This window comes from Peromyscus maniculatus, chromosome 23 (assembly GCF_049852395.1).
Source record: "Peromyscus maniculatus bairdii isolate BWxNUB_F1_BW_parent chromosome 23, HU_Pman_BW_mat_3.1, whole genome shotgun sequence".
Taxonomy (NCBI): Eukaryota; Metazoa; Chordata; class Mammalia; order Rodentia; family Cricetidae; genus Peromyscus; species Peromyscus maniculatus.
The window spans coordinates 9,508,807-9,521,501 of NC_134874.1; the positions used below are offsets into that span (position 1 = coordinate 9,508,807).

Here is a 12,695-nt window from a genome sequence, read left to right on the forward strand (position 1 = left end):
CCTCCTTTTTGGGGGCCTCCAGCAAGTGCTCTATACTGAGCTACATGCCCCCCACCCCGGCCCTTTTTCTGCTTTTTAGACAGGGGCTTGCTAAGCTGTTGTAGGCTGGCCTCAAACTCACAATCCTCCTGCCTCAGCTTCCCGAGTGCCTGGGGTAACAGGTGCGACCACTCCTGGCTAGGACGCAGTTTCTATCCGTCTCTGCCTTGTCTGTCTCTAAAATGGGTTAAGCCCCTGCCCTCCATGGTATTGTCATGGGGGTGGGACGTCCCTCCTTGGGAAGGCTGGTGTCACTAATGTCTCTGTCCACCGCTGCAATGCCATGGTCCACGGCCGCCGCGGCATCTCTGTTCCCACTGTGTTCATGTGCGACACCCCCCGTCCCAGGGTCTTCCATATTCTCACGATCCCCATCTTAACAACCGGGACATCTGAGGCTGGGGTGGGGGGGGCATCCTCTCTCCCAAGACCATGTGCTGCAGAGGGCAGAGCCTGGGTCGGCAGCCACAACCTCTGTACTTTATCCTGTTGGTCCAGAGGGAAGGATTAGGTCTGCACCCATCTCACAGATGCGGAGACTGACCTTCACAGAAGCAGGTGCCTGAAGTGAGGGGCGGGTGGGGTAGGAGTGTGAGTCTGGCAGGCACCTGTAGAGACGGAGAGCGAGGAGAGTGAGTGGGCAGGGCAGTGCCAGGGGTATGAGTGTACCTGGGTTCCAGTGTGACTCCCCACAGCTGGGTGAGCCTGGGCAGGGGACTGGCTCTCTCTGTGTCCCACCTGTTACTCCAGGGAATCACAGAAGCCCCTGTCGGGTACCCTGAGGTACATGCTGCAGGCCTTACAGCTCACACAGCCACTGACTGTCATCTGAGCGGTGACCAGCAAGTGTGTGTGTGGGGGGGCCGCTCTGATGATCTGATCGTCTCCGTGGTAACCTTGACTCCTTCTGTCCAGGGTTCTGGTTTCTCTTGCTTCCTCCTGGGGTTGTTGGAAACTAGCAACTGCATGGGGGCGGGGACAGAGCCCTCGTGTGTCTGGCCCTGAGGCTCCCTGTGTCTTCTCTCTGGGTTGCCCGTTGCAAGGGCAGTTAGCCGGTATCCGGTGTGGAAATTCCCTCTGTGGAAACGAAGGGTGCTGTAGTTCTTACTGTTCTAGTGAAACCAGGGGAAAGTTTTTTGGTAGTTTGGAGGAAGAACTCATTCCCATGTATGATCCAGCCAATTAAGCTGCTCGGTCCCTTTAAGCATCCCAGAAAGACACCCGCCCCCGTCACCCTGGAAACCAGACTCTGCTGGCTTCCATCCTGAGCGTGATGTTCTTGAGGTTTCAGTGGCAGCTTGTGTCCTTGCTACATTCCCTTGTTTGGTTTAGGTTCTCAGCAGACAGAGTCTGTGCATCCCAGGCAGGCCTTGAACTTGTGGCCTTCCTGCCTCAGCTTCCTCGGCGCTAGGATCCCAGGCACTCACACACCATCACGCTGCTGCTTCTCAAGTACCCAGGACTGCAGATTGGACCATGGGGACCCACTTAACTCATTATTGTGTGTTCACACGACTTTGTGGAGTTGGTTCTCTCCTGCCACATTTACGTGGGTTCTGGGAATTGAACTCCGGTCTCCAGACATGCACACAGGTGCTTTTACCATTCAGCCATCTCATCTCATCAGCCCCCTAGTTCCTTTCATACCCATCCTGCCCCAAATCTAATTTTTGGTCATATAGTGGCACCCATCACTCCGGGACAACTGTCCGGAGTGTGTCTTTCTTCCAAACTGGGCCCTGGTGAATGGAAAAGGTGGCTGCACCCATTCACCAGCTCCTGTTTGGCTAGAGGGCACCGGGCCAGCCATGAGGGAGGGGCAGGAAGCCACCCAGGGGTGGTAAGAACAGGAGAGATCCGGTCACCTGGTTCTGCTTGTGTCTGGAGCCCGAGGCGCCCCTCTCCTGTGAGGTGAAGCCAGGATGGGACAAGGGACCGTTTGTGGGACCTTCCAACTCAAACAGCCTCACCTCCCAGCCCCAGTCTACTCCAGGGTCACGTCCCCCACTAATGTCCTCAGGGGTGTGAGTGTGTGTGTGTGTGTGTGTGTGTTTTGTTTTTTAATCAGCTGACTCCTCCCCATCCTGGACATTCTTTCTTGTCCCCTGAATTACTGGGCCGTGCCCCAGGTCCCTTGGAAGGCCACTGCCATGGAGCAGGCGCAGGCAACCTGGATGGAGGCTGGGCCCCTCCTGTGAGGACAGGCAGCTGGGACATGCGCCTGCACCCTGCCCAGGCCCATAGCTGCTGGTGGGTTTTTTGTCTTTCCTGACATGAAACCCACACACCCTACAGCTCAGTCGTTAAAATGCATGGCAGTGTCAGCGGAGTTAAATATCCAGAATTCTTGTCACCAAGAGATGCCTGTCCCCTTAGGGGTCTTCTGGCTCCCCCAGCCCTGGGTCACCCCTCTCCTGTGAGTCTCAGTGGCTTGGCCTGTTCTAGACACGTCACTTAAACGGAATCATGGCCTTTCAGTGCCAATGTCTTTCCAGCAATGTCAATCTTAGGGTTCGTCCTCCTGTAGTGGGTATCAGTGTTCCAGTTCTTTTCCTGGCTGTGTAATATTCCCCCGTGTGGATGGCCTGCAGTTCAGCTATCACTGATCTGGTCGCAGGCATTTGGTTAGCCCTTCTGTTTTTTTTTTTTTAAGATTTTATTTATTTATTATGCATACAGTGTTCTGCCTGCATGTATCCCTGCAGGCCAGGAGAGGGCACCAGATCTCATTACAGATGGTTGTGAGCCAGCCACCATGTGGTTGCTGGGAACTGAACTCAGGACCTCTGAAGGAGCAGTCAGTGCTCTTAACCTCTGAGCCATCTCTCCAGCCCCGCTTCTATGGTTCTTACGCGGTTCCTGTGGAGACTGCCTGTGTGTCCTTGCTTCTCTTGGGCATGAGCTAGGGGGTGCCAGGTCATGAGATGCTCTGAAAGTCCATTTCCTTGAGGCCTTTAGGCCAGTATCCTGCCGCTGGGAGCCCAGGTAAGCGCACCCACATGGACAGATCTTGTCGCTGCAGCCTGAGTGTGAGGGTCCCACCCACCTCTCCGGTTCTTCCATGTGACAGGCCCCCTCCGCCCCCCCACCCTCACCCCATCTGTAGGCAAGAGGCCTGGGGAGAGAGGGTGGGACTGTTGGGGATAAAGAGACACCACCCTGCCTGTGTCCCATGCCACTGACGACCACCCTCTTGTGACTCTCTCTCCTGTGTGTCCTGGAATTCAGCAAGGAGAACTTCAACAATGTCCCTGACCTGGAGCTCAACCCGATCCGATCCAAAATTGTTCGTGCCTTCTTCGATAACAGGTGCGCTCCCTCCCCTGGGCAGGCTGAGGTGCGCCACCTCTTCCATTATGAGACAGAGAGTGGGGAGGGGGAGGGTGTCCTGGGTTGCAAGGAGTCTTTCTCTGTCCCACCAGCCAGCTCCCAAATAACGACACGGAGACTTCGTATTAATTTTGAAAGGCTGGCCTGTAGCTTAGGCTTGTCTCACCAGCTCTTATAACTCACATCAACCCATTTATTTTAATCTACATTTTGTCATGTGGCTTATTACCTCATCTCTCCATACCACCCACGCTGCTTCCTCTGTGTCCCCCACGCACCTAGATCTCTCCACCTCCTCTTCCTCTCCCTCCCTGGAAATCCCGCCTATACCTCCTGCCTAGCTATTGGCCGGTCAGCCCTCTATTACACCAATCACAGCAGTACACCTTCAGTGTACAGTGTACACAGATATCCCACCACATGGGGTGGCTTTGGACAGCTCCCCCGGCTCCCTCCACTTCTGCCTTGCTCATTGTTGGCCGCGAGACAAATGCCTCCAAAGTTAGCAGGTACTTTGGGTTCTGTCTCTTTACGTTTGTCTGTCTGTGTGCACATGTTCATGGAGGCAGGTGTGTGTGTGTGTGTGTGTGTGTGTGTGTGTGTGTGTGTGTTATACTCTAACAGTATTCTGTACATGTAGAGGTCAGAGGAACATGTTTATAGGGGTCAGTTCTTCCACCATGTGGGCCCTGGGGCTTGAATTCAGGTCAGCAGGCACCTTTACCCACCCAAACCATCTCGAGATGTTTTTATATATCGAGGTCCTCCCTCCCCCTGCCATCCCCTTAGGAACCTGCGTAAGGGACCCAGTGGCCTGGCTGATGAGATCAACTTCGAGGACTTCCTGACTATCATGTCTTACTTCCGGCCCATCGACACCACCCTGGGCGAGGAGCAGGTGGAGCTGTCCAGAAAGGAGAAGCTGAAATGTGCGTGCTGCGTCCTCAGAACACGGGACTCCCCAAGAGCAGGGGAGGCTAGGCCATGTAGGAGGGAGGGAGACAGCCGGGGACCTAGCCTGTGTCCCTAAACAGCGGCGTTGGTGTGGCCCCTCTGAAGTTGCACCTTGGTAGCCTCATAAAAGTGCAGCAGCTTCAGATCTGGGGGACAGGCAGGGTGGGGGGCTGCGGGGTGACGTACTTAAGAGAGCTGGGGTTTTACTTGAGGTCTTCCACTTAGCTGAGTGACCTTGAACCCGGGCATGGTGTACTGGCTGTGAACATGGGTGACTGTGGGGCTGAGGACTCTGTTGCAGATAGAACCTCACATCCGGGGCTGGGGAGCCCCTGAGTCTGGGTCCCACAACTGCCCCACCCCGCCATGGCATGCTGTGAGCACAGTCTGTGACAGCCGTCTCCTGAGGCGGCTCCTCAGGTCACCAGCTCTGGGTAGCATTTAGTGGCCATCCTGGTTGGACGGCAGTACTGTGATCTTTCCCACGACTCTTGACGTCCCTCCCCACCTCCTCAGGCTCCAAATACTCAGCTATGTTTAGCCCTGGAGTGCATGTGAGGGGCTGGTGGGAAAACCACGCTGGGGGCCTCCTGTATCGCAGCTCAGGAGGTACCCACAGTCCAGCCCGAGATTGTTTGCTCTGAGGGCTGGGAATATGAGGGTCATGAAATCAGAGGAATACAGGTCTGAACCGGTTCAGGACCCCTGTCTTAACACACGTGGGACTTGATAGCCCATCTGTGAAGTGGACCGTGGCAGCCCTGATCTCACAGGGTCAGGCTAGGACATCATGACCAGGAAATACACACTGCATGGTTCTGGGCACTTGGTTCCTGACAGATGCCAGAGCAGCGCCCTCAGGATCCACCTAGGACCGGCCAGCAATCAGGATGTGGGCAGTGTGGCTCAGGACCTGGCATTTTGAGATAATGGCTCTGTGCTCATGAGGTGTCCAGTCCTGTCACGTGTCTGAAGTGTAGTGGTGGCGGCAGGTGGTGCCTCCAACTCCCATTTTATAGATGGGAAACTGAGGCTGAAGAGAAGTCACTGGCTCAAGGCACCCCACCAGGAAGAGACCAGTTAGGTCCCATGGCCGGTGTCCTTCTGCCCCAAGGCTCTGGCATCTGGATCTTGCTCGGGTATCTTGTGTTCAGTCTGGTATAGCTTGCAGAGCAGGAGCCTCTGGGGGAGGAGGAGACACAGACTCCACTCCTGGCGGCTCCTAACTGGCTCCCACCGCCTCCGCCATCTGCAGTTCTGTTCCATATGTACGACTCGGACAGCGACGGCCGCATCACCCTGGAAGAATATAGAAATGTAACGTATGCCCCCATTGGCCCTGCCCGGGGCTCCCGGCGCCTTCCCCTCCTCAGACCATCGTGGAGTCAGTTCCAAGGTCACCAAGTGTCTGCCCCACTGCTGGCAGGTGGTGGAGGAACTGCTTTCTGGAAACCCGCACATCGAGAAGGAGTCAGCTCGGTCCATTGCAGATGGAGCCATGATGGAGGCAGCCAGTGTGTGTGTGGGGCAGATGGTGAGCGCCCCTTGGGGTGGAGGGAGGGGAGGCTGGGGAGCAGGGGCCCACCAACAGGTCCCCCCCACCCCCGCCCCGTTCTGCGGCTCCACACTGCCTTTCCCGTGGTTGGAATCCTGCACCTCTCGATGGTCTCGGTGGCAGGAGCCAGGTGTGCCCCGCTTGCCGCTCTCCCCAGAGCCTGGCATGGAGTGGAAGTCAGGACCTCCTGCAGGCTCTTCCTGGCCCCGGGGGACTGCTGCGTGATGCAGCCAAGCAGAGCTCAGTCTCCACTGTGGCCTCCTTTACCCTTGTGGGCAGCAGGGAGCCCCAGGAGCATCGCCTCCTCAGTTAGAAGTGGACGTCTTCTCAGGCCTCGCTCGACCCTGGGCTCAGCATCTTTCGTGATTTGTGAAGACCATTGGTGTTGGGGGCGTGGCCGAGGGGCTGAGGGGGTGGGGCTTGGCCATCCGTGCACACCGTTCTATCAGTGGGGAAACTGGGCTCAACACAAAGATTCTGTGGAGCTTGTGATCTTTCCTGGCTGGGGGGGGGGTGGTCTCTCGCAGGGTGGGGTGCAGCCCATTAGCCCTGGGAACAACCTGGGTGCGTAGACGGCCACCTCCACGGGCCGGGCTTCCAGCAAGTTCTGGTGTGGTTGTACCGCGTTGACAAGAGCTCCATGCTGATCCCACCCTCTATGCCCCCTGCCTGTCACTGAGGCTCCTCACTTGCCCAGAGGCAGAGCTGCCTGCCCCTCCTGGCTTGTTTATCTGAGCCGCTCTCAGAGAGGCAACCGGGCCCCAGTAAAACCCGCCACATTCTGCGTGTGAACCGCCTCAGGGAAGGGCCCTGACCCGGGTGGAGAAGAGCGCTCCCCCTTCTAACTGGGGCAGAGCCAAATGCCCATTTGGTTTAATTACACTCTCTAAATGACTCCCCATCCCACTCCACTTTCAATCGGTGACTTTTCTTAATTTGCTGTAGTAAAATTGTTGGCAGCTGGCGCCTGCTGATTTGTATAAAAATCCACTCTGCCTCACAAGCCGAGGCTTCCCTCCCCCCCACCCCACCCCCGTGCAGATCCCCAGGAGGGTGGGGGCAGAGCCCACCGGGGAGCCTGGCCTGCGTGTTTACCTATAGAGCGCACACTGTGCAGCAGCCAGATCAACACGGACCGACTCGGGCTGAGCTGTGGGTCAGGGCGACCACTGGCTTCCCATGATGGTTAATGCCTCTGACCACGGCACCCGCCATCCCTGCTTTGATGTCCTTCCAAAGCCACTTATTGACTCAGGGCGGGGACTCTTTAAGTAGCATCTCTAGACCATGTCTATGCAGGGATCTTGGTGGGTAGAGGGGGAGGGGCCTCTAAGTTAGGCTTCGTCCTGGGGCTCCAACTCCCAGCCTCCTGCCCTTGCCAGAACCACACTCCTGCTTACCAGACTTCCCCACAGTGGGGCCGAGTCTATAATTAGCTCCCCTCACCCAGCCTGGGAGCCTGGTGCCCTGGAAGAGAGAGGGTGGCCACTTCTCTCTCCCTGAGAGGGAGGAACAGAGAGGAACAGTCCCTGGGGACAGGGCAGGCCCAGGCCAGTGGAAAACTTTTTTTTTTTTAATGAAGTGTTTTATGAAACAAACCCTAAAAAAACATTGACCCTTGACCCCAGGAGCAACCAAGAGAGGGTGAAAGGTGAAAGGTCGCTCTCTCTCCATGCCCACTCGAGGCCCTGCCCTGTAGGGAACCACCCTTGAGGGCTTTTTTCCCCCTCCAGTGCCAGTGGACACACCATGGGTTTTGTTGGGTTACTTGTATTTTGGCGAGTCTGGGATTTGAACCCAGTACCCCACACATGCTAAGCTCAGGCCTAGCTCCAGCCTAGCCCCTGACTTGCAGTTTCAGGGCTGGCGACACTGGTGCACGCACCCTTGGGAGCTGCAGGCACTCCCTCCTTGTGGCGTTCCTGTTTCTTCTCAGCGGGGGCGTGTGCATTTCCGAGCCTTTCCCTGCTGAGAAGAGGCTAGCTGGCACTCGGTAGCCACAAAGGGCTGAATCCTGGTGAAGGTCTCTGGGGCAGTGCAGGGGACCCCAAGTAGCCAGCAGGGGACCTTTGGGGTCCTGCAATGGTACCGTCTCAGGGGATGCTGGGGCTGGGTGGAGTGTCTTAGAGACTTGTTCAACAGCGCCGGGGGGCAAGGATCAGTGCTCTTGTAGGGTTTCTCTGTTTCATAAAACATGTCATAAAAGCCGGGCGGTGGTGGCGCACGCCTTTAATCCCAGCACTCGGGAGGCAGAGCCAGGCGGATCTCTGTGAGTTCGAGGCCAGCCTGGGCTACCAAGTGAGCTCCAGGAAAGGCGCAAAGCTACACAGAGAAACCCTGTCTCGAAAAACCAAAAAAAAAAAAAAAAAAAAAAAAAAAAAAAAAAACATGTCATAAAAACCCCAGTTTTCCACTGGCCTGGGTGGAGCCCTGGTATCATCCCTTCTGTCCCTACAGTAGGATGAACACAGCTGGAGACTTGCTTTGTCAAGCATGCGAGGCCCCTGGCTGAAGCCACACTCGGTCCCTGTTCCCTGGTTATCACGGTGACTCATTAGCACAAGGGTAGCCACAGAGGCCTTCATCATTGCCTTCTCCTTCCCCCAGAGGGCTGTGAGTGTAGATTAGCCCAGAATAGTTCTGTTATCAGTACAGGGAGCCGAGGTGGGAGCCAGGCTGGCAGGACATAGCAAGGTGGACTTGTAGGGATAGGGTGAGGTGGGCTGTATTAGGAAGGAGGGCCCGTGTCTGGGGCTCACTGTTTTCTCCCCAACCCTCCTGGGGGAGCTTAGTGGGCAGAAGCCTCAGCCACTGTTGCGGTTCCAGGAGACTGGCTGGGGACACGTGACCCCCCTCTTCTACCTCTTATCTCTGTGCTCTGGGTGTTTGGAGGAGGTGACCTGTCCTCCTGGGGGAATCCCTGGCCACTCACTCCCTCTACAATCTCGTCCTCAGGAACCGGACCAGGTGTACGAGGGGATCACCTTTGAGGACTTCCTGAAGGTGGGTGCTGGTGGGGGGGAAGACAGAAGGACCCTGGGCATGGGGGTACCAGGACACCATGAGGACCTTGTGGAAATGTGGGCAGATCACAAGTGCCTGTCAGGGCTGTTCTATAAGGAAGGCCTTGGAAACCACATTAACTGATCCGCTTGGCTTTGTGGAAAGGGTAGCGTGGCTGTGTGGTCCCTGACCTCAGTGGCGCACAGGTAGATTGGAGAAGTCAATTTTTGTCCCTTGGGACACTGGCGTCCCTTCCCAGGAGCAGCCACTTTTCATAGTACGGCAGGGATTCTGGAAGATTCTGGAAACTTCCTGCACCTGGACGAACACCAGCATTCTGCAAGCAGACTGGAGTAGACAACATGTTGATGGGTTCTGCCTCCCTAGTACGTCCTGATGGGAGCTTTAAGTGGCCACCCACTCACCTGTCCTCCCTCTTATGATGGCGTCTGTACCCATCTAGCAGATGGACGGCTTTCACTGTCACAAACACACTCTAGGGCTGGGAGTTTAGATTGGCTCCTGGCTGCCAGGACGACCAAGTTCTCTGGAAGCAAGAAGAAAATGCTAAAATCCTCTCTCCAAGCCTTCTGGGCATGGAGGTGGGCAAGGAGGTCCGGAGACGGGAGGACCTCTGAACCCAGTCCAGCTTCCCAGCACGCAGGCTCCACCAAGGCCTGTGCGTGGAGGGAGCCTGGGGCCTCTGGGGTTCGGTTTGCAGAGCCAGGGCCGGCCACTGTGCTCCAAGTCTGCCCCTCTGTCCACCTGAGAGAGGCCGACTGCAGCCTCCCTGCCTATGAGTCAGGCAGCATAAACAGTGGACCCCCCAGGCATGGGCCCCGTCTCTCGGGGAAGGAGACAGGTCAGCAGCTTACCCCTATCTCATGTCAGAGGCCCACACCCAAGGCTGCACAGGGTGTGTGGGTTTGCTCAGGCCTGCACTGGGACCTGTTCATCCAGGTCCACGGGGCAGAACATGGGGGGGGGGGCAGGAGTATCGGGGAGGGTGCAGTTGCAGTTGCTTTGAGCGTGGCGTGGTGGCCCACGAGTGCCATCTCAGCACCTGGCAGGCTGAGGCAGGGGCGTCTTGAGCTTGAAGCCAGCCTGACAAACCACTCTGGTGCTTTCCCCAGGCCTCTTCAAAAGCTAGCTCCCCTTTTCTGTCCCTTCTGTGCCCCCCTCCCCATGACTGTGCCCTCTCCCAGAACCTAGCTGAATTCATCACGGAGTCCAGGATCTTTCTCGGAGAACATCTCAAACTCCAGCAGTTGGGGCTGCTCAATGTGAAGTTGAACTGCTCCCATGTCCCCACAGGACCAGTGCGGGGGACAGCGGGAAGGCCATAGGGGCATCTCTATAGATGCTGAGTGACAGATTGATGCTCCGATGTCACAGGGAGACACGTCACCTGCCTATTAGGTTCCTCTGTCCCTGCTCCCATCCCGACTCCCCACTTGTGCTCCCCCCCGAATTGTTAATTGCTAAGGAACCAGGAGAGGGTGATCTTGGGAGGGACAAGGCTTTGTCCTGTAGGCCAATGACCTTGTGACCTGATATCCAGGCAGGCCCTAACCGGCCAGGGTTGACAGTCTACAGCAATGTCACTTGGTACAAATTGCTCTACCTGAGCTCGGGTTTGGAGCAGATGGACCCCTTACCCCACAGGGGTTATGGTGACTGAACTGGTGGGGTGTTTAATGCTGGCTGTCTAATGAAGCTTGCCATGTAATGGCCCTTAGTAGTTCACAGAGTGGCGCTCTGTGGATGAGGCTGGCCCGATCTGAGTCTGGAGAGCGGGAAGCATGGTGGGGTGATCCTGGAGTTGCACGGAGGAAAAGGAAAAGGAGGCTCTCATTTGCATGAATTCTGAGCCTGTTGGGGTGTGTATGGGGGGGGGGTGAGGTCAAAGAGCCTGGACAGTGAGGACCCTGGATCCAGGACTTCATTCTAACTCGCCACCGTAACCATCTCAGCAAGAACGTGAAGGTCAGCGCCAGAGCAACCGGAAGAGAGGGATGAGAGTTGTTCCTCACTTAGCTCACAGCCTTGGAACCCATCCTGCTGCTTATCGGCAAAGTGGCTCCGTCGGCGGCAGAAGGCGGCGGGTGGGAAGGCGGAGGACCTGGCTCAGGCAGGCGACAGGCAGTGGTGGGAATGCCTCCTGATGCCACTCCCTCCGTTCCAGATCTGGCAGGGAATCGACATCGAGACCAAGATGCACATCCGCTTCCTCAACATGGAGACCATCGCCCTCTGCCACTGACCTGCCGCCACTGGCCAACGCAAGGGAGGGGGTGGTTGGAAGCTGGAAGTGGCGAGGTCCACTGTTCAGCCCTTTGCCTAAGCTGCTGTGACAGTACCCCTTCGCTTATCCTTCCCGTGGGGTGTGGGTGTGGTGTGCGGGACTCTGCTGTTTTTATTTCTAATGATGACAATAAAGGTTTCTTAATGAGCCAGGCATCCCCGTCTGTCCCTCACATTCCCTTAAAGGACCCTGGTCCTTGGTGACATGAGACTGATTCTGAGGAGCAGGCAGACTGGTAAGGAAGGGCCGGCGTCCTGTCTGCTGGTCCTGGTGTACCATCTGTTTTCTCCTTGAAGGACCAGGCATCCACCTGCAGACTCCACCCAGGGGAAGCCTGGGAGAGCCTGTCTGTCTGGGCAGGCTTCCGGAAGACCTGGAACGTAGGTGATGGAGCTCTCTCAGTACCATCATGGCTGGCTGGCTGCTGCTGCCAGCTCCTGATGGTGGATGCCTGCAGCCGGGGCTGCCACCATGGACGCAGCTGTGAGCCCAGGACACCCCGGTTCCCAACACAGGCAGCAGTGGAGACCCGAGGTGCCTACTGCGGGTAAGCTCAGACAGCTCTGCCTGTCACCTCTCATTTCAGGACGGGTGGGGGTGGGGGTGGTCCCAGTAGGCTGGTGCTGAGACCACCCGTGACTGTGCCGTCTTGGCGGCTGTCTTTACACGGTGTGGAGCAGAGTCCCCTCATGGCGTGTGGCTGGCTGGTGTTTGCTCTCCAGGTCGGTCTGTTCCAGGATGGTTTATTCTCTCTGTTGACACTGGGAGGTGCCTTTCTAGATTCCAGAAAGTTCTTAGGGAGGCTGGCACCTGCTGCTGTTGGCATGTTTCTTGTTCACAGTCCCAACAGTGAACAAGCATGCATGTGAGCATGCTTGGTCTTGTTTGTGTAGTCCCAGGCCCTTAGGGCCACAGAGGGCGTCTGTGAGGTATCTTCACTGCGGCCCCTGTCCTGTTTCCCTTCCACATCCTTGTCATGCATGCGTAGGTGGATGTGGCTTTCGACGTTTTTGTTTTCCTTAAAACTTTTATTGTTACTTGCGTGTTCTTGTGTGTGCATGTTGGCTAGAAGAGGGGTTCAGATCCTTTGGAGCTGGAGTTAGAGGTGCTGGAAGGGCACCTGGTTTGTTATGTGGGTGCCGAGATCCAAGCTCTGGTTCTCATGATGGCACAGGTTTTCTTAACCATTGAGCCATCTCTCTAGCCCCCCTCCCCCATGTATACATTTTAAGTTGTTACTATTACTAGTGTGAGTGAGGTGTGAGCATGAGTGTGTACATGCTACGGTGTATGTGTGGAGGTGGAAGGACAACTTTTGGGGGGTTAGTTCTTGCCTTCCACCAGGTTGAGGCAGGGGCTCTCCCAATCTATCTGCTGTGGACTCCAGTCCGGCTGGCTCACAGGTTCAACTGTTCCGTCTCTGCCTCCAATGTCACATGAGCTCTGGGATCACAGATGTGGGCCACCAGTTTTTTTTTTTTTAAGTGTATATGCCCGTGTGAGTTTGTA

General features: G+C 56.4%; 1 protein-coding gene across 1 annotated transcript in view; it reads left to right on the forward strand.

The window, feature by feature from the left end:
* Positions 1-11,341, forward strand: part of Tesc (tescalcin) — a 29,806-nt gene extending 18,465 nt beyond the window's left edge. Inside the window, exons 3-8 of the mRNA XM_006970805.4 lie at positions 3,268-3,348; positions 4,159-4,298; positions 5,579-5,640; positions 5,750-5,857; positions 8,834-8,881; positions 11,067-11,341. Coding sequence (XP_006970867.1) covers positions 3,268-3,348; positions 4,159-4,298; positions 5,579-5,640; positions 5,750-5,857; positions 8,834-8,881; positions 11,067-11,144 — 517 coding nt within the window. The 3' untranslated portion in view covers positions 11,145-11,341. The remainder of the gene's footprint in view (positions 1-3,267; positions 3,349-4,158; positions 4,299-5,578; positions 5,641-5,749; positions 5,858-8,833; positions 8,882-11,066) is intronic.
* Positions 11,342-12,695: the final 1,354 nt, after the last annotated feature.